This window comes from Rhinoraja longicauda, chromosome 12, assembly GCF_053455715.1.
Source record: "Rhinoraja longicauda isolate Sanriku21f chromosome 12, sRhiLon1.1, whole genome shotgun sequence".
NCBI lineage: Eukaryota > Metazoa > Chordata > Chondrichthyes > Rajiformes > Arhynchobatidae > Rhinoraja > Rhinoraja longicauda.
The window spans coordinates 35,128,567-35,151,644 of NC_135964.1; the positions used below are offsets into that span (position 1 = coordinate 35,128,567).

At 37.8% G+C, this 23,078-nt stretch overlaps 1 protein-coding gene across 4 annotated transcripts in view; it reads right to left on the minus strand.

Annotated features, from left to right (window-relative positions):
• Positions 1–7,368: 7,368 nt before the first annotated feature.
• LOC144598897 (cyclin-dependent kinase-like 5) overlaps positions 7,369–23,078 on the minus strand; it is a 97,698-nt gene continuing 81,988 nt past the window's right edge. For 3 of the 4 annotated variants that reach the window (XM_078409467.1, XM_078409469.1, XM_078409468.1), the window contains exons 16-19: positions 20,133–20,235; positions 13,259–13,381; positions 11,304–11,414; positions 7,369–10,386 (exon numbers count right to left, since the gene is read on the minus strand). In XM_078409467.1, the coding sequence (XP_078265593.1) occupies positions 10,000–10,386; positions 11,304–11,414; positions 13,259–13,381; positions 20,133–20,235 (724 nt within the window). In that variant the 3' untranslated portion in view covers positions 7,369–9,999. The remainder of the gene's footprint in view (positions 10,387–11,303; positions 11,415–13,258; positions 13,382–20,132; positions 20,236–23,078) is intronic. The other variant, XM_078409470.1, reaches the window with a different exon arrangement.

Below are 23,078 nucleotides of genomic sequence, written 5' to 3' on the forward strand. Positions count from 1 at the left end.
TCAACATCCCCTTGCTTTCTTCACTGCCTGCTCTACCTGCATGCTTACTTTCATTCCATCTGCCACATCTCTGCCCACTCTCCCAACCTATCCAAGTCCTTCCGCAAAGTCCCTGCTTTCTCCTCACTACCTGCCCCTCCACCTATTTTCGTATCATCCACAAACTTGGCCACAAAGCCTTCAATCCCATCATCCAAATCATTAATATATAACATGAAGATTTGCACCGTCAAGTACCTTGCCTTTTCAACCTTCAGGATAACCTTGACCTTTCAAAGAATTAAAGGATTCATAGACTGGTACAATAGGAAAAAGTATATGATATTAATAAATCAATATATTAATCTTTTCATTTTTGGAAAATCCAAAGTATATTAATAAACCAATAAACTATTTTTGTAAAAACTAAGGTTAAAATATAATCCAGGAAAAATAGCATGCCATTTAAAAATACTTTGTTTCTTTTGAATAATTTATTGGTTATTAAATTAATGGAAATGAGGAAGACAGTTTGGGCAAAATATTTTGCAGGCAGGTAGTGAGATTAAAAATATTACCAACCCAACTTCAGCCTCTGCTTTGCCTATCTGTACAGTATCTTTCATCCGGGGAAGTGATTTCAGCCATTTTGGTTTTAGGTGAGGCATTTGCTCCATCTTCTCTCCCTAAAGAACTGTTTTTTCAATTCATGGCTTAAGTCACAAATTATTATATATTTTTTAAACTACATTTAACATTTTTTCTACCATTTTATGCTCATCATCCACATCTTCATCTGCATTCTTTAAAATTTAGAACTTTCAGTCAACAGAGCAGATTTTAGTGCACACCAGAAATGTCTACGGCACCGTTCTCTGCAGTCTCTGCGTAATCTGCTCGTGGTATTCTGATGTAGTATTACAATTTACTAAATTTAATAAATAAACTATTCAACAAATAATCTAATGTGTATAGAAAATCAATGTCCGCTAGAGGTTCGTTAAAGACAATTTACAGACTAAGAATAATTTTTAAATATGACATTGCCCAATCCTGATCTTTTAGTATAGTTGAGGAATGTGCTTAGCCATATTGAAAAATAGTGGAATCACACGTTAATATGGAACTGGTATTAACAAACATATTGGTCATTCACAACAATCTGATGCCTTCATTTTTTCCCCCAAACTAGTAGTTTCACTTTTTAAAAAAAATGGAATTCAATTTTTTAAACTGTCGTGGTTAATCTTTAACTCACCCTTTGTATTGTATTGTTCATGCAGTTCGCCAGGTCCAATAAGATTCTTATTACACCAACATAAGATCACATTATTTAGGTGATTTTATTCAATGTGCCATTAGGCTATATTGTCAACAGTGAATCGGGGTTGATCTGATAAGAGGGACACAAGAGAAACTGCAGATGCTGGAATCTTGAGCAAAGCAAAAAGTGCTGGAGGAACTCAGCAGATCAGGCTGCATTTAAGGAGGGAATAGACAGGCAAGGTTTTGGGACGGAACCCTTCTTCGGACAAAAGTTGTTTGATTTAGCAATTTGTTGGAATTGCATAATTATACAACTTTTGTCCGAAGGATTAAAAAACAAGAAAAAACAGTAGTGTATTATGCATTGTAGATCAAGTGTTTAACATGCATATAAAAAGCGTGATGGACCTGTTGAAAATAGACCTCAAAGATGTATCTGTACTTGATCACTAAATAGTTAGTTACTGCCTTTAATATGGAAAAGCAATTTGCATCATATGGGGGATATGCAAATCAACAATCGCCTTTGCCTTGTGCTTTCACTCTTGCATCACTCCTACAAACTTCTAAATTATAAAGGCCATCTTTTCCCTCTAAATGCATATTGCTGCTTGTTCACATGTGAAATTACGTAAACAATATATTTTTGATATGAATTGGTTTCCAGCCAAATTAACATAAACTTCAATTCAACCAGAAGAAACAATGGAATTTAATATCAATTAAATTTTCAGTTACTGAATAATTATAATTATAAGATAAAAGGAAACAAAAGTATGTAAGTCAATTCTATTTCAATCACATACCCTATAAGGCAGATTCTTTCTTGTAACACACAATTTATCTTTATACATTACACTCTCACTATTAAAATTAAATGTATATACAGTATTGAAAAAGGAATGCTTGATATTTTAGTGCAAAAATTTGCATTTTTATAAAGGTGTGTTTTACAAGTTCCATTCAAAAATACATTGTGCTTAGTAAAAATTAACCAATTTCATGCCAATATTCAGTGACAACATTATGATTTAAATTTTACAACATAGTTGTACATACAGATGGGAATCACACCATAAAGGTTCAATATACAAACATATAAATGTTATATAAACAATTTACAAATGCTTTATATCTTGCATCAATTATTTAAAGGGAATAACAAACAAGAATGCGACTATGTGACATATATGCACATCGCCATATAGAATTCCAAATACAGGACTTTTGAGTTCACTGATAACTGAATTCTTGAAAACATTTGCAGTTTTTCTTTTTAAAAAATCTGCCTAAAATATAATTTAAGTAATGACTATAGGCATTAAACACTTTAGAGAATTACATATACACCTTAATGCAACTTTTGTTTCCATATTCTTTGTACATCTGGATATTATCTAAACAGAAAAATATTAAATAGCAATTTATGATTATTTGATTTTCCCTATATCATAATCCTGGTAGCAATTTCTAACCTGTGTACTATTAACGTCTAAGAGATAATACACTTGTCACCCATACAAATCTGGTAAGAAGTACTTGGATCTGCATGCATGAAACACATTCTTTCAGAGACAGAAATGTAGATATACACTAATTATACTTGCTGGTTTATATTCTGCTGAATTATTTAGACCCTGGGTTAACGCTGCATCAATTACTATTGTATAAAAGCTGTTTTAAAAATGTGGCATAAAAATCTCTGCATATTGGTTGTTTTGTGCAACAACTTTTTTGTTTAAGTTTTAGCTCTGAAAACTTACCTTTCCATATAACATTTAATAAGAAAAAGTGTACAGATGTAAAAAAAATTGTAATGTGACAGCAACAATACATTTTTTTAAACTTAAAATTCTGCAGAATATAAAAGCAATCTATTTCAAAGGAAATGCCAAATGTACATTTTAACTGTTTGTGATCTTGAAGTTCTGTAACTCATCTCGTTAATACTGAAAAGGACCAGTAAAAAACTGTATACAGCAACACCTATTCAGGCGCTGGATTTTTCTAAGTTCTATTTAGAAAAGACCAACATTGAAGAATTCATAGTTTCTTGAACATTAAAATAAGCATATTTCAAAATGTGAATTAGTACAAACACTTGTTCACACGGAACCTTTCACCAATGGCATGGCAGAAGCCATTCAACACTTGAATTACAATGTCTGTACTGAAAATTCTACCTTTTAGTAAATAAAATATATTCTTAAATTTTAACTTGGTCTCTGCACAGAAGAAATATTGAAAGTTAAGCTCAATGAAAACCTGGAGTATTTTTCCAACTCATGGAAAAATCAAGTAAAAATCTTTACAGAGCAGAAAGAACATAAATATATGTGGCAATGTTGATAGCCACATATTAGTTGATGGCAAACACAAAACAATCACAAATCAATCTTTCCTAGAAAAGATCTTGATTCTGAAGTTGTGGAAATCTTTCAAATAAAAATAAGGCAAGATACTGTTGAAAGAAATCATGCACTGTTGTGCAAATTTAACTGTAAACCAACAAGGCACTATTTTCAAGGAACAGTACATGTGTGAAACTATTAGTTAAACATGTTTCTTGAAGAAAATATCTGGACAAATTGTGATACAGCAAATTTTGTGTTTTGCTGTACTGAAGCTTTGGAACACAAATGTAAATATTTTAAACCTGAACTACTTAAAAGTAGCTGGAAAAATATATATTTATTTATATTTATATATTAAAAAATATAAATATATATTTATTATATAAATATAAAAAATATATATTAAAAAAAAATCTTTATTCTGAGATAAAGTTCATTTGCAAGATAAGGATCAAAATTAAATTCAAAATCAAGTCTCATTTGCAATTGCCTGTGATCAATATGGCATATCACTATTAGTCATTTCTTTTAAAAAAAGGATGGTAATGTAATTATTCTGACAATGTTGACTTTTGACAGAAATCCATATTTGTTTCAAGTTTGGTAAATATTTAGGCTTATTGATGAATTATCACTTCTTGCCAATGGACGAGTCCAGGAATTATATTATGCTTTTTGATCATGGGTGATGAAATCTTGTTATTCATCATGACTAAACAATGAAATCTATGATCTCAAGTGTGCATACGCATGATCCCAAGTTGCCAATATTGGTTTCAGTTCAACAGGTATCTCAACTATTAAAGCTTTTGTTTTTGTGCTACTTCTATTAATGCAAATGCTTGATTTTGATCTGTTCAGCTGCATAGACATTTTACATAAGGGCAAATGCCCTTAAAAAAAAAAAATGGCAAACTAACTGGCCTCGTGGACCAATGGAAATTTGTCATGTTTCCAACATTTTGTGAATTCATGAAATAAAAGAAGCAAATGGGAATATATAGTGAAGTCTGAAGAAGGGTCTCGACCCAAAGGGTCTCAATTCTTTCTCTCCAGAGATGCTGCCTGTCCCGCTGAGTTACTCCAGCATTTTGTGCCTACCTATTAAAACAATGAGTTGGATAAGTTGAAATAAAATTGGCTTTGTCACAGAAGACAGGATAGTGGTAGATTTTTGGGGGGGCTGGTGGTCTGTGACCAGTGGTGTGTCGCAAGGACAAGTGTAGAACGTCTATTGTTTGAACAACATGAATCATTTGGATGAAAATATGTGATCTGATTAATAAGTCTGCAAATGACTTGGAAAGTTGTGGATAGAAAGAAAGGTTATCAAAGAATACAAAAGGATGCTGATCAATTGGAAATTTGGGCAGAGAAATGGTGGGAGTTTAATGGACAAGAAGTAATGCACTTTAGGAAGTGAATGGATAGGGAAAAATATACTGGAAATAGCAGGACCCTAAGGAGCATTGGTGTACAGAAAGGGATCTTAGAGTGCAAGTCTATATCTCCCTATAAGTGCTTGCCTTGATCAATCAGAGAATTGAGTATACATGTTGACAAGTCACTTTGCAGCTGTATAAAGATTTGGAGTACTGTATGCAGTTCAGGTCACCACACTATTGTAAGGATGTGGAGGCTTTGGAGACGGTGCAGAAGAGGTTCATCAGGATCTTGCCTAGATTGGAGACTTGACTACAAGGAAATATAAGACAATAACTGCAGATGCTGGTACAAATCGAAGGTATTTATTCACAAAATGCTGGAGTAACTCAGCAGGTCAGGCAGCATCTCAGGAGAGAAGGAATGGGTGACTTTTCGGGTCGAGACCCTTCTTCAGACTGATGTCAGGGGGGCGGGACAAAGGAAGGATATAAGAAGATAACTGCAGATGCTGGTACAAATCGAAGGTATTTATTCACAAAATGCTGGAGTAACTCAGCAGGTCAGGCAGCATCTCGGGAGAGAAGGAATGGGTGACGTTTCGGGTCGAGACTCTTCTTCAGACTGATGTCAGGGGGGCGGGACAAAGGACAAACTGCCCAGGCGAAATATGAGGTGCTGTTCCTCCAATTTCCGGTGGGTCTCACTATGGCACTGGAGGAGGCCCATGACAGAAAGGTCAGACTGGGAATGGGGAATTGAAGTGTTCGGCCACCGGGAGATCAGTTTGGTTAATGCGGACCGAGCCCAGGTGTTCAGCGAAGCGATCGCCGAGCCTGCGCTTGGTTTCGCCGATGTAAATAAGTTGACATCTAGAGCAGCGGATGCAATAGATGAGGTTGGAGGAGGTGCAGGTGAACCTTTGTCTCACCTGGAATGACTGTTTGGGTCCTTGGATGGAGTTGAGGGGGGAGGTAAAGGGACAGGTGTTGCATCTCGTGCAGTTGCAGGGGAAAGTGCCCAGGGTTGGGGTTGTTTGGGTAGGAAGGGACGAGTGGACCACAGAGTTACGGAGGGAACGGTCTCTGCGGAACGCAGAGAGGGGAGGGGATGGGAAGATATGGCCAGTGGTGGGGTCCCGTTGTAGGTGACGCAAAAGGTTGGTGGATGATTTGTTGGATCCGCTGGCTGGTGGGGTGGAAGGTGAGAACGAGGGGGAATTCTGTCCTTGTTGCGAGTGGGGGGAGGGGGAGCAAGAGCGGAGCTGCGGGATATAGAAGAGACCCTAGTGAGGGCCTCATCTATAATGGAGGATGGGAAGCCCCGTTTCCTTTAGAACGAGGACATCTCTGAAGCCCTAGTGTGAAACACCTCATCCCGGGCGCAGATGCGGCGTAGACGGAGGAATTGGGAGTAGGGGATAGACTTTTTGCAGGGGACCGGGTGGGAAGAAGTGTAGTCCAGATAGCTGTGCGAGTCAGTGGGTTTATAGTAAATGTCCGTCACTAGTCTGTCTCCTGTGATGGAGATGGTGAGGTCCAGAAATGGGAGGGAGATGTCGGAGATAGTCCAGGTATATTTAAGGGCAGGATGGAAATTGGAGGTGAAGTGTATGAAGTTAGTGAGTTCTGCAAGGGTACAAGAGGTAGCACCAATGCAGTCGTCGATGTAGCGGAGGTAGAGTTCGGGGATGGGGCTGGTGTACGCCCGGAACAGGGATTGTTCAACGTACCCGACAAAGAGGCAGGCGTAGCTAGGGCCCATGCGAGTGCCCATAGCTACGCCTCTGGTTTGGAGGAAGTGGGAGGAGTCAAAGGAGAAGTTGTTGAGGGTAAGAACCAGCTCTGCTAGGCAGAGGAGAGTGTTGGTAGGTGGGGATTGGCTGATTCTGCAGTCGAGGAAGAAACGGAGGGCTTCGAGACCATCCTTGTGGGGGATGGAAGTGTAGAGTGACTGGACATCCATGGTAAAGATGAGGGAGTGGGGGCCTGGGAACCGGATGTTATCGAGGAGATGGAGAGCGTGTGAGGTGTCTTGGACGTAGGTGGGGAGGGATTTAACCAGGGGGGGATAGGATGGAGTCGAGGTAGGTGGAGATAAGTTCGGTGGGGCATGAGCAGGCAGAGACAATGGGTCTGCCGGGACAGTTCTGTTTATGATAAGGAAGGATATAGGTGGAGACAGGAAGATAGAGGGAGATCTGGGAAGGAGGAGGGGAAGAGATATAGTTCCTCTGTCCCTCTCTTCCCCTCCTCCTTCCCAGATCTCCCTCTATCTTCCTGTCTCCACCTATATCCTTCATTTGTCCTGCTGCCCTGACATCAGTCTGAAGAAGGGTCTCGACCCGAAACGTCACCCATTCCTTCTCTCCTGAGATGCTGCCTGACCTGCTGAGTTACTCCAGCATTTTGTGACTACAAGGAAACATCATATATAATGGAAATTAGTTTTAAGGTGAGAGGGGGAAAGTTTAAAAGAGATTTCAAGGCAATTTTATTTTATCTACATAGAGTAGTAGTTGGTGCCTGGAATGCATTGTCAGCGGAGATGGAGGTAACAGATATGATAGCAACTTATAAAAGGCATAAAGACAGACACATGAGCAGACAGTGAATAGAAAGATCCGGACCAATATGAGACAGATAGGATTAGTTTAAACTGGCAGCATTATCATTGCAGACACTGTGGGCCAAGAAGCTTGTTCCTGTGCTACTTTTTTATACACAGACCTTTGACTGTGTTTACATTTACATTGAAAGGCAAGCAGAATATTTTAAACAGAAAAATCTAATGTGAAATATAAATTGTTAAATTCTGCCCGAGATCAGAATATTGGCTTGTGAAAATTACAGAAGAAAACTTGGACAATTTCCTCCAGAACTGCTATTTTTGGATTGCATGTGACCTGGCTCTATTTCTCTTTTTGAAAAACTAATGCTAATGTGAAATCTTGTGCAAGACCAACATTTTATTTTCAGGAAACACTGAAAATGTTTAGCTCTTAAAAAGAAAAAGAATATTGACATTTGCCATTCATGAGCCATTATCAGAACTGATCTATAGCTTATATCAACCATTTTTTGTTTTCATTTCAAATTTCTAGCATGCATTTTGCTTTTGGTTGATCCTTTTACCCATCACTTTCTCCCAAAACACTTTTTGTCCATAGAATCACTGTACAAGAGTTCAACAATGAAAAACAGCAAGCACTGGATAAAACATGAACCAAAAAAAATGTAGGTGTTTAACATGAAAAATAAGATGGATATCTTGGATGTTCCCACATAAGAGAACACAATCTTTAGCATGATCAATTTAAAGGACAATTACAATCTAGAAAATGTACAATTTCGATACTAAATGTTTTCATGCCAGGAACGGCTACAAGCTTTTATCGAGTGTGGATCAAAGCCTGCTGGGCTTGTCATCCATTTCCACCACAGTTCACTCGACATTTTTATACTCTGGTGAAGCATCACATCTCCAGCATAAAAGTCACTTTTTGGTCAACCAGTAAGAAAGCATAATGATCAGAATCAGCATGATACTGAAAAACTACCAAGCAGTAAGAAACCGTTTGTAGAAATTACATTCCCATGAACTCCACAGCAAACCTCCAATGAAAGATGTCCATACTGAAAAGAGGGAAGATGAGAACTTCACATTTTATCCTTTTGGTAGCACAGTGATAATCAACTAAGCGAAATGTGCCGCTGGAAAAGGTTGTATAATTTTGTTTCTGGCTCATGACCCACTAAAATTATCCAAGACTATCATCAACAGAAGACAGTGACACTCAAGCAACCAAAATATGCAATAATAATGTAATTACATCCACATGAGGAAACAAAATATATATAACTGCACTGGTACATAATCAAGAATCAATTATTTGACGATGGTAAGTGCCAAAGCAGGTTTAGTACAATTATACAACAAAATTCAGAAGTGGTAAATATAATGAGCGTAACAAACTTATGTGGGGAAAGAACAGAAGTTAGAATTTCTTTTAAAAAGTTGCAATCTTTAAACTGAAACATTTTTTTTCATCCAAGACCCCAAAGCTAGAGATCGGGATGTGGTGAAATCCAGCTGTATTCTTGCAATTTAGATAATCATTGCATCTTATGTATGATTTTTTAAATTTTCTATACAATATATATATATATATATATATATATATAAATACATATATATATATATGTAGTTCACTGTTCAGCACAAAATGAAAAAAAAACCTTCATCCAGAAGAGTTTTATTCACCTGGTTCAAGCCAAATGGATTGAAGCTTTTTAAGTATGATCTAAATGAATGAAAATATCATCTCAGTTGCATAATCTGCAAAATAATAGGCTCAATCATCTGTAACACATCATTGGTTGAAATGGTGTTAGTTTTGCATTTCCAGTTTATGAAAGTGCAATTTGGACCAATGGAATTTGAGTTAACTCTATATATCATTTTCATAAAGTACTTTGTATAGATTTTATATTACATACCAAAAATAAAATCCTTTTATCAAACTTTGACAAGCTGCTAATTGCGCACACCAAATATAATTACTAGTATATTTGCTGAAATGCCACTATCTATATGCTGAAATATAACGCAAGTGATGATTGTTATGACGAATAAGTACCAAATGCCAGGAAACATCAGCAGCTTGTGAATAAACTGTACATTAGTACATTGTAACATTGTGAAAACATGGATCCCAAGATAATCTCCAATAATTTCTCCCCAATAATATACAAATATATTTCCTATAACTACAAATTGTTTAACTGATACACAATAATTGCACACCATATGAATTGTGAGCATTATTAGAAATCATTATATACACATCATTTCTGCACAGCTGTTTAGTAGTTTCTTGAAAAACTTCAATTTAAAATAATTCTGCTCATCACTGGTGCATTGGTTGGGAGTATTTTGACTTTAAACATTACTCTAGTAATGTTTATTACAGGTTATTCATCTAAAATAATACTAATCACTTTTTTTTTTTTAAGAACTACAGTGCTGTTTCTTTTAAATCATTTAGATTTGGCATTCTGGGACGTGCTGTTCTAGTTATATGTATAGAATGACCATTCTGACTTGTCTTGGAGATTATCTGGTCAGAGTTAATAGCTCCATCAATACCAGTCCTGCCACTTGGTATCACATGCCAAATTGGCTCCATTTGGCCAGGAAGTTGGAAATTTGGCCGAGGTTTTGCCTGGGAATCTTGTCGTATTGTGCTGTTATGAGTCTGTCCTGTTGCACGGTGGCGGCCCTCACTGCGAGTCGATTTGGCTGGCTGACTTGGCAAAGCTTGAAATCGCACGTCTGAGGAAGTAGAGTGACTTAATGAAGTCGGGAGCTGCAAGAACTTTCGCAGAGATTTCAAGGGGTGTTTCTGTTGAAGATTTTTTTAAAACACATTGATGAATAACTAACCCAACAATTTTTCCACAAAGCATAAAATCATGGCCTACAAAGTAGCTGTAATGTGGCATTGTTAAGAGACAACCAAACAATCCATCACTGAGGCAATAATTACACTCAATCAGTTCACATGCTGCCAGCAGATTTCTGAAACAGGCATTCTACTCCAAGATCTGTCACATGAAGAGAATATCCAATGAACTGAAGAAAATATTGAAAAATATTTTCAAAGCCACCTTGAAAACATGCACCATCCCCACAGACTCCTGATCCAAAGTGGAGACAAATAATTTGAAATCGTATTGAGAGCCTTGAGTCCATTCATTGGGAGTATACGTAATCCCAGTTTAAATGCACAAGAACCACACCTTCTCAAACAACCCATTCACTCACCTGAAGATAGACCCAAAATGCTGGAGTAACTCAACAGGTCAGGCAGCAGCTCTGGAGAAAATGGACATGCGACATTTTAAGTTGGGCCCTTTCTTCAGAAACAGGATTCTGACCTGAAAAGCATTCTCCAGCATTTTGTGTCTATCTCTGATATAAACCAGCATCTGCAGTTCCTTTTTATTTCACTCTCCCATCCTGTCAGGTACCTCTTGCTCCAAATATGGACGAGTCTGCAATTTCTGCAATGGCCATTGCAGTCATTTTAGAACTCACAATACTGGTATGAAAGCAAGTCAATTACAATGTAAAAGTCTAAGAAAGGAAAAAGTAACATTAGCACAAAACTACTTTTCAGGAAGAGAACAATTATTTGCATTGGAACTTACGGCAAAAGCTAATTCCATTTGGTTCAAATTACCTCACTGAACAATAGTGATTGCACATCAAAAATATTTCACTGGCTGTGAAACAGTCCAAGACTCCTGAGAAAAATACCTGAGACTGATCATCCATCATTTTGTCCATGGACCAATCATTGCCTCTGTTTTGACAAGACTGTAGAGTTTTCTGTAATGCCTGCCGATCATGGCCATCACTGCTAGGCATCTAAGAATAAAGAGTTTGCATTACCACAGGAACTTTGCACATAATAAGAACATGTTCTTGGATTTCAACTTTGCTAATGACATGCATTCTTTAAAGTTTAGCTCGATCACAGCCTGGAAACAGAGTGAATAGGATTTTGGTAATGTAGCAAATATATATGTAGCCGGAAGTCAAGATGGAATGTCAAAATTAGACTGAATGAAAGATTACATAGCTTTGTCCAAACATGTTCCTCTATGGTGCCTATCAGAGGAAGTATACAATATATATTTATATGAAGCGTTATTTGTAAGATTTATTGTTTTCTATAATTGCATAATCTAAAAATGCTAATTTCAAAAAGAGACTTAATTCTTTGTTCTTCCAAGGTAATATAGAATTAAATATTTTTTTTGTTACGGATCAGTGATCAGAAAATCTGATCCTTTTCTCAAATTATTTTAGAACCAAATAGACTACTAAGTAGTTACCCTGTTCTAAAACTCAGATCACATAAGTGCTTCAATACTAATACAGATCAGCAAGTAAAGATTTGGAGTAGATTTAATAACATTTGAAGAAGCTCATTTGCAAAAGTGCTAATCTTGACAATAGCAGACTCTCTGTGGCATGGATTTCTCCTTTCCTAATTTTATGTTCATTGTGGCACAAGTTACAGGGGATCTTTGGAGTCAAGTAATAACGATGCTATTACAGGATGAGCAACACTGAAGAATTCTTTAATCAATCTTTAATTGATAGTTTGAAATCATTTACAGAGCACAAAATAAAGATTGGGACATGTGTACAATTATAGTAGAAGCTATCATAAATCAATTTAAAGAGTTTTACATATTCAAAATTATTGCATTTTGAAATATTCTTTGGAGAATTCAGTTAACAATTAATATTTTTGGGAAAAAATATTAAGTAATAATTATGTCTTTGGAGAGGTCACTAAAAAGTCTAATTTTATTCATTCAACAAGGACAATTTTTAAGGGATTTTACAAAAAGCATGGTTCAATAAAGTTCTTGTCAAAAAATGATTTAGAGAAAGGTTCATCTGTAACGACTTCAAAACTACAAGCTTTAGAAAAGCATGGGATTACTGAGAGCCGTTATCTGGAATGGTACCTTTACCCACGAATGCCTTCTTCAAAAATTGATGACAGCTCTACGCTGCAATGGCAGCAGACAAGGGTCTTGTGTTATTGCTTTGGAAATTTTGGCAATTGTGCAGAACATTCACTTATCAAAATCTGTATTCTACTACAAATATTTCAAGAAAATCTATGTTTTTGCTATGAATGAACTTTTATACAAGGGACAGATTAGTAGCAACATGTCTGCTACCTTGTGCAAACAAACATTATTTATATCTAAACCATGAGGCTATAATAACATGAACAGTTAAAAGCACAGCTTTTCATGTGGTCTAGTTTACAAATGGATTTTTTTGGTCTATTTGTGAAATGGTCAGAAACGAATCTACTTGAAAAATGTCAGATTGTTTTCCTCTAAGAAGCACCATAGCCAAGACATATAATTCAGCATTTCCCAATTACATGCAGTTGTGTTTTTGTTACTGCTTCCCAAATTTGAAACCTTCTGATTCTTGTACATGCTATTAGTTCAATGGCAGCAAAAACAAAAAGCTCATTTTCACCGATAAATTAAAAGTATCCAGTTATTCACAAAAATTAAGTTCCTATCTGCATTCCCCGTGTTATTTATGAGAATACAGAGGAAGACCCAAGCTTAAATCCATTTCAAAGAAATGTATATTCAATATGTGCATGCTCTAGCTGTTATGGCACTGAGGTATTATAGCTTGTTAGGAATACAGTATTTAAAAATGAATACCATGGGAAGATTGACTACAGGAGGTTGTCTTGAGGAACAGATATTTTTTAAATGGCTCTTTGCACTAAAAAGAGGAAAGAGGGATTTTCTGATACTTGGATTTGCTCCATCGTTGTTTTCTGTCTGTAATATAAGATATAAATATACCAAGTGCACACACATTCTCGTCAACTTCCAGTATAGTCCCTGATGGACTCTTCGGAAGTGATGACCACAACATACAAGATTATAACACACATGTTGATATATTTCTTTGCTTTGACTAAAGTTTCTATTTTGCCAATAAGCAGTAGGTACATACAGAATATTTTTCTTTCAGTGCAATTTTTAAAGTGGCAAATTCAAATCACCAATCATAGTTGTATCTACTTGCACTCATTTAGAGAGATTCAACCCTGATATAACAACAGTACCAACTTGGTCACATAAATTCCTTGAATTCATGAGAACAAAATAAAAAAAAGTTCTGGTGAAACTTAGCAGGCCAGGCAGCATCTGTGGAGAAAAAAAGAACAGACAGTGTTTTGGGTTGGGTCCCTTTTTCAGACTGATGGATTAGAGAGAAGGTTGTGAAAGAGGCAAAAGGAAGGGATGGGGCAAGAACTGACAAGTCGTAGGTAAATTCAGACAAGGAGCAAATTCAGATGATTAGTGACATTCAGAATTGGAAATGGATAGAAGAGAACAAGGCGTGATGGGGGAAGGGGATAAAAAAAAAGAAAATGTTGGGAGGAGGGTTGGGTAGATGAGCTAATGGGGCAGGGGGAAAGAACTGGGCAACAGGAATATGGGGAGTGGAAAGAAGGGTGTGGGGGGTGAGAGGGGGAAACTGGGTAGATGAGAAGTGGGGGGCTATAAACTTCCCAAGTCTAATATGAGGTGCTGTTCTTCCAGTTTGCAATATGCCCTCACTTTGGCTGTGTAGGAGGCTGTGGATGAGGTTGGCATGGAAAATAAATTAAAATGGCTAGCAGCAAGCCCTGGTAGATGGAGCGTAAGCGTTCAGCTAAATGGTTGACTAATCTCCACTTAGTCTTGCTGATACAGAGAAGGCCATTTCATGAGGACCAAATGCAATAGATGACGTTGGACGAGGTGCAAGTAAACCTCTGTCTTACCTGCAAGGCCTGTCCCAAGCCCCTTCCGCAGAGACCTCTCGTTCAGCAACTCCCATTTTTGCTCATTCCTCCCCACCCACCCCTCACTTCACCACATAACTTCCCCTGCAAGGAGATGCATCACCTGTCCCTATACCTCCCTCCGGTGAACAAAACTGAACACAATACTCACCTGTCTGCCAATCATCGCTCCACATCTGAATTCACCTGAATTCATCTGAATCACCTGCCGGTTCTTGCCTCACTCCTTCCTCCCATCACTGTCAGTTTTTCTCCTCCACTCCATCAGTTGGAAGGGTCACAATCCAAAAAGTTGCCTGTCCTTTTCCCTTCACTGATGCTGCCTGGACTCCCAGCACCTAATTTTTTGCTCAAGATTCCAGCATCTGTCGTCTGTTATGTTTTAATTGAGGACAACATGGAACTAGAACATAGAACAGTACAGCACCAAAACAAACCCTTCAGCCCGTAATGTCTGTGCTGACCATGATGCCAACCAACCTTACTGCCAGCACATAATTCATATCCCTCCATTCCATGCAAATCCAAATGCCTATCCAAAAGCCTCTTCTCTGCTACTATCATATCTGCCTCAATGACAATGGATACAGTGTTCCAAGTACTCACCCATCTTCTGTACAATAAACTTGTCCTGCACATCTACTTAAAATTTGCCCCTCTCCCTTCCAGAATATAATATTTTCATCCTGGGTAAAAGGATTTGACTGCCTATCCTATCTATTCTTCTCATAATTTTACATACTTCTGGTGGGTTTCCCCGCAATCTCTGACATTCCAGAGAAAACAATCCCAGTCTGCCCAGCCTCTCCCAGTAGCTAATACCCCCAAATCCAGGCATCATTCTGGATCATTTGGATGAGTACACGGCAAGATTAGCAAGTTTGCAGATGATGCAAAAGTGGGTGATAGTGCAGATAGTGAAGATGGTTATGAAAATTTGCAACCAGATCTTAATTCCTCAGCCCACCTGACCAATAGCCAGGTGGGCTGAGGAATGGTTGATCGAATATAATACAGGGAAATGTGACGTGTTGCATTCTGGGAAGTCTAATATGGGCAGGACCTACACAGTGATGGTAGGGTTCTAGGAAGTGTTGTCGAGCAGAGGGCTCTAGGAATGCAGGTGCATAGTTCCCTGAAGGTGGTTGGAGTCACAGGTGGATAAGGTGGTCAAAAAGGCACTTGGCACATTGGCCTTCAACAATCAGCATATTGAGTATTGAAGTTGGGAGGTCATGGTGTAGTTGTATAAGACATTGGTGAAGCCACATTTATAGTATTGTGTTCAGTTCTGGGCACCATGTTATAGGAAAGATGTTGTCAAGTTGGAAAGATTTACAAGGATGTTGCCAGGGCTAGAGGGTCTGAGCTATAGGGAGAGGTTGAGTAGGTTGGGATTCTATTCCTTGGAGTGCAGGAGGATGAGGGGTGATCTTATTCAGGTGAATAAAATCATGAGAGGAATAGATTGGGTAGATGCAGAGTCTCTTGCCCAGAGTAGGTGAATGAAGAACCAGAGGACATAGGTTTAAGGTGAAGAGGAAAAGATTTAATAGGAATCCAAGGGATAACTTTTTCACACAAAGTTTGGTGGGTGTATGGAACAAGCTGCCAGAGGAGGTAGTTGAGACAGGGATTATCCCAACATTTAAGAAACAGTTATACAGGTACATGGATTGGACAGGTTTGGAGGGATGTGGACCAAACGCAGGCAGGTGGGACTAATGTAACTGGGACATGTTGGACGGTGTGGGCAAGTTGGGCCGAGGCCTGTTTCCACACTGTATCACTCTATGACTCTTAACACAATTGTTACTTTGCTGAAACTTTAAGCACAGTATAAAAAGAAGAAAAGATGTGGGACAAGAGTTGGAAAGTGAAAGGTGGATGCAGGTGAGGAGGGGTTGATCTGGCAGACAAAGTCAGATGGGGAAGGGCAGTGGCAAGAGGCTGGGATGCAGTAGTGAAGAGAACACAGGACTGCAGATTATGGAATCTAATAAGAAGGGGCTCAGCCTGAAATATCAACTGATCATTTCCCTCTACCGATGCGGCTTGACCTGCTGCGTTCCTCCAGCAGTTTGTTTTTTGCTCCAAATTCCCTGAAAGTAGCATCACAGGCGGACAGGGTAGTAAAGAAAGCTTTTGGTACACTGCCCTTCATCATTAAGGGCACTGAGTACAGAAATTTTGAGATTATATTGCAACTGTATAAGACATTGGTGAAGCCACACTTGGAAGTATTGTGTTTAGGTTTCATCACCCAGCTATCGGAAAGATGCCATTCTGCTGGAAAGAGTAAAATAAAGATTTACCAGGATCTTGCCAGGACTCCACGAACTGAGTTACAGATGCTCCCCTGCTTACGATGCTTCAACTTACTATATTTCGTATTTGCGATGGTGCAAACGGCAGCGACCCGTAGCGAGCCGCAGCTCGCTTCCGGCCACGTGATCAGGTGTATTAAATGCATTTCGACCTATGATATTTTTGGTTTCCGATGGGTTTCTCAGAACGTAACCCCATCGTAAGTTGAGGAGCACCTGCATAAGGAGAGGTGGGACATGCTAGGATTTTATTCCTCTGACTATAGGAGACTGAGGGGTGATCTGAGAGAAGTGCATAATATTATGATGAACTCAATGGAGGAAGTCAAGGACTAATGTCAGCATAGGAATGGAAAGGGGAATTAAAATTGTGAGCTTCTGGGATCTGGCAGGCCTTGGGCTTGCCAATGTGAAAGAGGCCACGTCAGGAACACCAAGTACAGTAGATGAGGTTAAAAGAGGTACATGTGTTTCACCTGGAAGTGTTGTAGGGGTCCCTGGAAGGAGGTAGGAGGGGATTGTTTAGGTGGGAAGGGATGAGTGAACCAAGGAGTTGCTTAGAGTGCGGTCTCTGTGGAAATCGGGTAGGAGTGTTTTTGGCAAAACGGTCACCTAGTCCTTGTGTCTGCACTGTTGTCACATAAGTTATTTGACAAGGGAAATGGCTCATTAACTCCAACCTGACTAAAGCATTGTCAGCAAATATTTTTTCAAATTGCAGTTTAACACTGTCCTGATGGTTACATAGGTTTAAAATCAATACCAGACTAATTCATACCATCCAAATACTATTACTCCTAAATGCTATGTGTCATTGGAAGACTGTGCAGTTAAGCGTTGTGGGTGCAACTCATTTCACAACAAAACTTGGAAGCTTTTATTGGGTCAATCTTCAGGTGTGGGGAACAGTTATGGGGCTGTTTAAACAAATGAAATTTCACAGTCTTTTCATGAAGTACAAAAAGATCTATGACAATCAATTCTATAAAAATTCACTACAAAAACACTTGTTCGTGCTGAAAAGAAAAGATACATGGTTAAGAACAGTAAAGAAAATGAGAGCAGTTAGGATTTATAAAAATCACCAAACTAAAATGGTAGCAAAAAAACATAAAAATTCTAAATTAGAAAATGTCTTGCAGCATTTGATTCTACCCGTTTGGAAAAAAACAGCTTCTTATTTATAAATGAAGGTTGAATAATTGTATATGTACTAACATTCAGCAGCAGTGTCAAGTACATTCTCACAGGAGAGAAGGGTAGGGAGACAAAGTCAGAGTTCCACAGATGGCTAAGGCAGAAAGTAAAATAGTGTGTAAAAAGGCCTAATTGTTAACATATGAGAGAACCAGGTTGATTACAGAAAGTTTGGAAACGATCTAAACAAAATGGAATGTTGGAAAAGAGCCTGAGGGAAGACTGGCAGCAAACATTCGGAATCTAAATACCTTCTGTATGCCTGTGAACAGAAAAGGGGGTGCAAGTTGACATTGGGCTGATCAGCAACCAAAAAGTCTACTCATACTGAGGGCACTAAATGAGTACACAATGAATAAAGGACACAATGTAAACTGAGGACACAATTCCAAAAGGGATAAGAACAGAAAAACATGGGGCAACATTGAATGTGGCAGGGTAGTGTAAAAAAATGATTAAAATGCAGCTGGGATTCTGGTTTTTATAAGCAGAGTCACAGAGTACAAGGTTGTTGGATAGGATTTTCACTATATATGGTAGGGCCCTGGGGAATGCTGGAGGACAGAGGGACCTGGGAGAACAAGTATGTGGTTCCCTGAAAGTGGTGACTCAAGAAGACAGTGATAAAGAAAGCTTTTAGCACGCACGCCTCCATCAGTGAGGACAGTGAGTGCAGACGTTAGAGTTGTAAGATCACATTTGGAATACTGTGTTCAGTTTTGGTCCTCCTGTTATAAAAATTGGTGCAGCCACAATTTAGAGTATTTTCCAGTTCTGAACACTGCATCTTAGGAAAAATATGAAGTATTTACATAGGATTTACCAAAATAATTTCAAAGAGCGGATTCTTTACTTATGTGGATAGATTGGAAAATTTCACGTTGTTCTTCTTGGAACAAAATAAATTTGCAAGGACCGAGAAGGATCAAGGCTGGGTAACAGTGTTCTCATTGACAGAGGGTTCAAGAGCCAAATACAGATGATTGGCAAAAGTTCCAAGAGTAAAATAGGAAACATTATTTTACATTGCGAGTGGCCTACTCTAAGGCTGTCTGGGGTAATAGCAGAGGTGGATTTAATCGTAGTTTAAAAAGGAACTGGATAAGTATCCTAAGGTGATAGGATGGGGGAGTAGGACTAGCTCGATTTCACTTTAAAATGAGCAAATACAGACTTGCTAGGCCAAATGTAACCATTCAAGAGTGTTTTATTGTCATATGTCCCAGACAGAACAATGAAATTCTAACAATATGATAAACATCTGGGATTTGTATAAACTCTTGGCTCCAAGAAAATGTGAAAGCACAAAATTATGTTTAAAAAGAAAAAAGGTTTTATTTAATATTTCACTAACATTCATCAATAAGACATAAATCAGCAGTTTGACAGTCTTTCATGTCATACTGAGGAGCTTTTTACTGAGGACAAAACCCTGCGCCACCAACAGTACTTGCTCCACAGCAAGGATCCATCATGTTATAAATGCCTTCCATTTCTCTCCAAGGAACTAGATTTCAAACATAATTTAATACTTCTACTCAAAAAGTAGATTTTGTATCATATGAAAATGGAAACTCCTTTCCGATTATAATTTTACAGAATTTTTAAACAAATTCAACCTGGAAAGAAGTTTTACTTAGTCATCTTTGACTGCCAATATAATTCATATGGAATATCTTATTTTCATGTGAATATAATTACTTGGATAAGAAAATGCATTAATTTTTAAAAAACAAGTTTCCCAAAAAAGGACTGCTGTAACCAGATTCTCTTTTGCAAACAACCTCATATCTTTACCAAAACATACTGCCCAAGGGGAACCCTGAAAATAAGTGTAAAATATTCGAGTACCACAACTAGGTATGAAGATCAAGTCATTTGGTGATTATGTATATTAAAGTAATCAAATATAACTATTTAACTATAAACTGGTTCTCTGCTAATATGTTTGAAGAGCTTGAGGGAAATGCATAAAACAGATAGTTCTACTACCTTCACTGCTTTATCAAGGATGTTATAGATAAAGACCTTAGCATTTAATTTGTCCCCTTGGCTATGTAATTAATTATTTTTCTTCAGACCTGCCAGGAAACAATTAGATCTAAACAAACAAAATAAACACAGCAAATATATTTTAAGAAAGAGTAATCTATAAGCCATCCCAACTTGACAATCCATTATAAATAATCATAAACAGAAAGTAAAACTTACAGTTTGCGATTTCTTCTTTTTCTTTTTTATTGCCCTGAAGAAACCTTTCCCCTTCTCCTTAGTTTGCTCTGGAGGGTTTATGTTAAGATTTTCTGTACTTTTCCTGAAAAGAGGAATAATATTAATTTTCAGCATAACAATTAATTAGAGTTCAAGAATAAATGATGGAATCCATTCTGAAGAATTGAATGACACAAAATTCTGCACATTTATTGACATCAGATTATTAATATATTCTAAGGTAGACATATGTTCTACTTGTCAGCCTTCCTTGTTCTACTCTCTATATATTTGTAGACACCCACCATCTAATTGTATCATTCCAAAATTCTGGTAGAGCTACCATGACTCCTAGTCAACCAATAGTTTCATTATAAAAGCCTCATCCTTGTTTTCTAACTCCCTTCTTAACCCTGTCCTAACCAATCTCTGAAACTCCATTAGCCCAATAAGGATACGCACATTTCTCCAGCATCAACAATTTTATTTCCCCCACCACTGGAAGCAGTGTCATTGGCTCCAAGGACCCCAAGCTCTGGAATTCCTTTCCACTTCTTCCAATGACACATCTCTCCTTGAAACCCACACCTCCAGCCACGTTTTGGGTATCTGCGCTAATATCTCAATAGAAAGTTACTTTCAAATTCTGATAAAATTGCCATGATTGCTTGCTACTTTTAATGACACTACACAAGTACAAGTATTAATTGTTTTCCTAGTTCATCACATCACTAAATTGTACAACTTTCCTGCCTTAAAATCAAATGACTTCTCATTGATTTGGATACATTTTAGGTCAGTTGATAAGTGGATCACACTGTTGGAGCTTCTTTCCCAAAGTAATCTATTATTTCTTTTCAAAATAATGGATGCTGGAATTACATCATACAGCTCAGCATAATGCTTTATTCACTTTCGTGATGAAGGGAAATTTGCGCACACCTATTTTGTATCTAAAATGAATAGAATGTAGTTGTTATCTTTCACTAATCAATGAAAATACAGAAAAAGTGGGATTCTAAAAAGAAACAAGGACGTTTACATAAGTAGACTGAAATGACACAGACGGGTGCAAAATCCAATATAAGGAGGCAGAAGTTATCTCCTTGTATTCCAGGTTCAAAGGTTAACATTCCAATCCACGGTTAAATAACATGTGACATTACCAAGAGCGGTTCTGGCCACTAGTTCTACACAGGATTCAGAGAGAGAGCATGGGATATTTACCAATAGTAAAAAGGCTCAAGTACAGGAAGAATTGTTATTAAGATTATATTCGTTGGAATTGAACATTAAGAATTGATTTGATTGAGATGTCAAAGAAATAATTAAAACTGCAAAAATGTTTGACTAGAACCAATGGTGACACAAGGGATTCATTTTTCATGCAACTAATGGTCATGACCTGGAAATCATACCCGAATGCGTATAATGGATAATTGAGGAAGTAAAACAATTGCAGTGCTGTAAGAAAGTGATTGATCAGATTTTTCTTTCAGTCAGAATAATCTTGTTTCATTTTGTAATGATTCTACAAATCAAAGTGAAGTTATTTTTACATACAAAAAGTGGTAGACGTTTAGAACTTCTGTAAAAAGCAATTGATGCAAGTTCAAAGGAAAATAATTTAAATCTATTGGGATTGGTTTATTATTGTCATGTGTATCCAGATACAGTGAAAAACGTGGTTTTGCATACTTTCCAGGCATATCATACCATGCACAAGTACAACTGATAGTGTAAAAGAGAAAATAAATAAAAGTGTAAAATGCATAAAATAAAATGCATGGGATTAATAGTGACTTGGTCATATGGACTAAGAACTGGCTTATTGAGAGAAGACAGAGTTGTCGTGGAAGGACAATATTCAGGTTGTAGGTTTGAGACCCAGTGGGGCTACACAGACTCCAAGATTGCCGGGGTCGCAGACTGTGAGAAAGGCTGTCAAAGTACACAGCAGAATAAAGATCAGTTATAGAAATGGGTGGAGAAATGACAGATGGAGTTTAATCCGAGCAAGAGTGAGGTGTTGTGCTTCGGGAGGTCAAATCAAGGGGAAAATAAACAATAATGGCATGACCCTTAACAGCATTCATGTACAGAGGGATCTTGGGATCCAAGTCCATAACTCCCTGAAAATGGCAACATAAGTAGATAGAGTGATATAAAGGCATATGGTATGTGTTGCTTTCATAGCACTGGACATTGACAGGATGTCATGATGCAGCATTATAGGATTTGGTTATGCCACATTTGGAGTATTGTGCATTGCTCTGGCCGTCCCATAAAAGGAAGGATGCAGAGGCTTTGCAAAGGATGCAGAGGTTTACAATAATGATGCCTGGATTTGTGGGTAAAAGCTACAGGGAGAGTTGGACAGATCTAGATTGTTTTCTTTGGAATACCAGAAATTACAGCGAGACCTGATACGTATAGAAAATTATATGAGGGATAGTCAGAATCTTTTTCCCAGGATTTGAAAATCTAGAGGGCATAGATTTAAGGTGAGAGGGGCAAAGTTTAATGGTGATATCTGTGGCAATTTTTTTTTTCTTTACACAGAGGATGGTGAGTACCTGAATGTGCTGCCCAGGTGGTGGTTGAAGCAGATATGTTAGTGGAATTAAAAAGACCTGGATAAGCATTTGGATGTGCAGGGAATGGAGGGATATGTGTTAAATACAGGTAGATAAGTGATGGGTTGGTATCAGGTTCAGCACAGACATCGTGTTCTTGTGCTCTATTATGTTCTATTAAAGAGAGAAGTGCAGATAGAAAAGTGTGAGAGCTGCAACAAGGTAGATTGGAAGGTCAGGATTATAGCCTTAGCACACGAGAGGTTCGTTCAAGAGTCGTAAATCTGGCAGCACTGGCTTTCAAACTTTTGTATCTACTGCCCAATAGAAGAGGGAAGAAGAGAAAATGACTGGGGTGCGAATGGCCTAC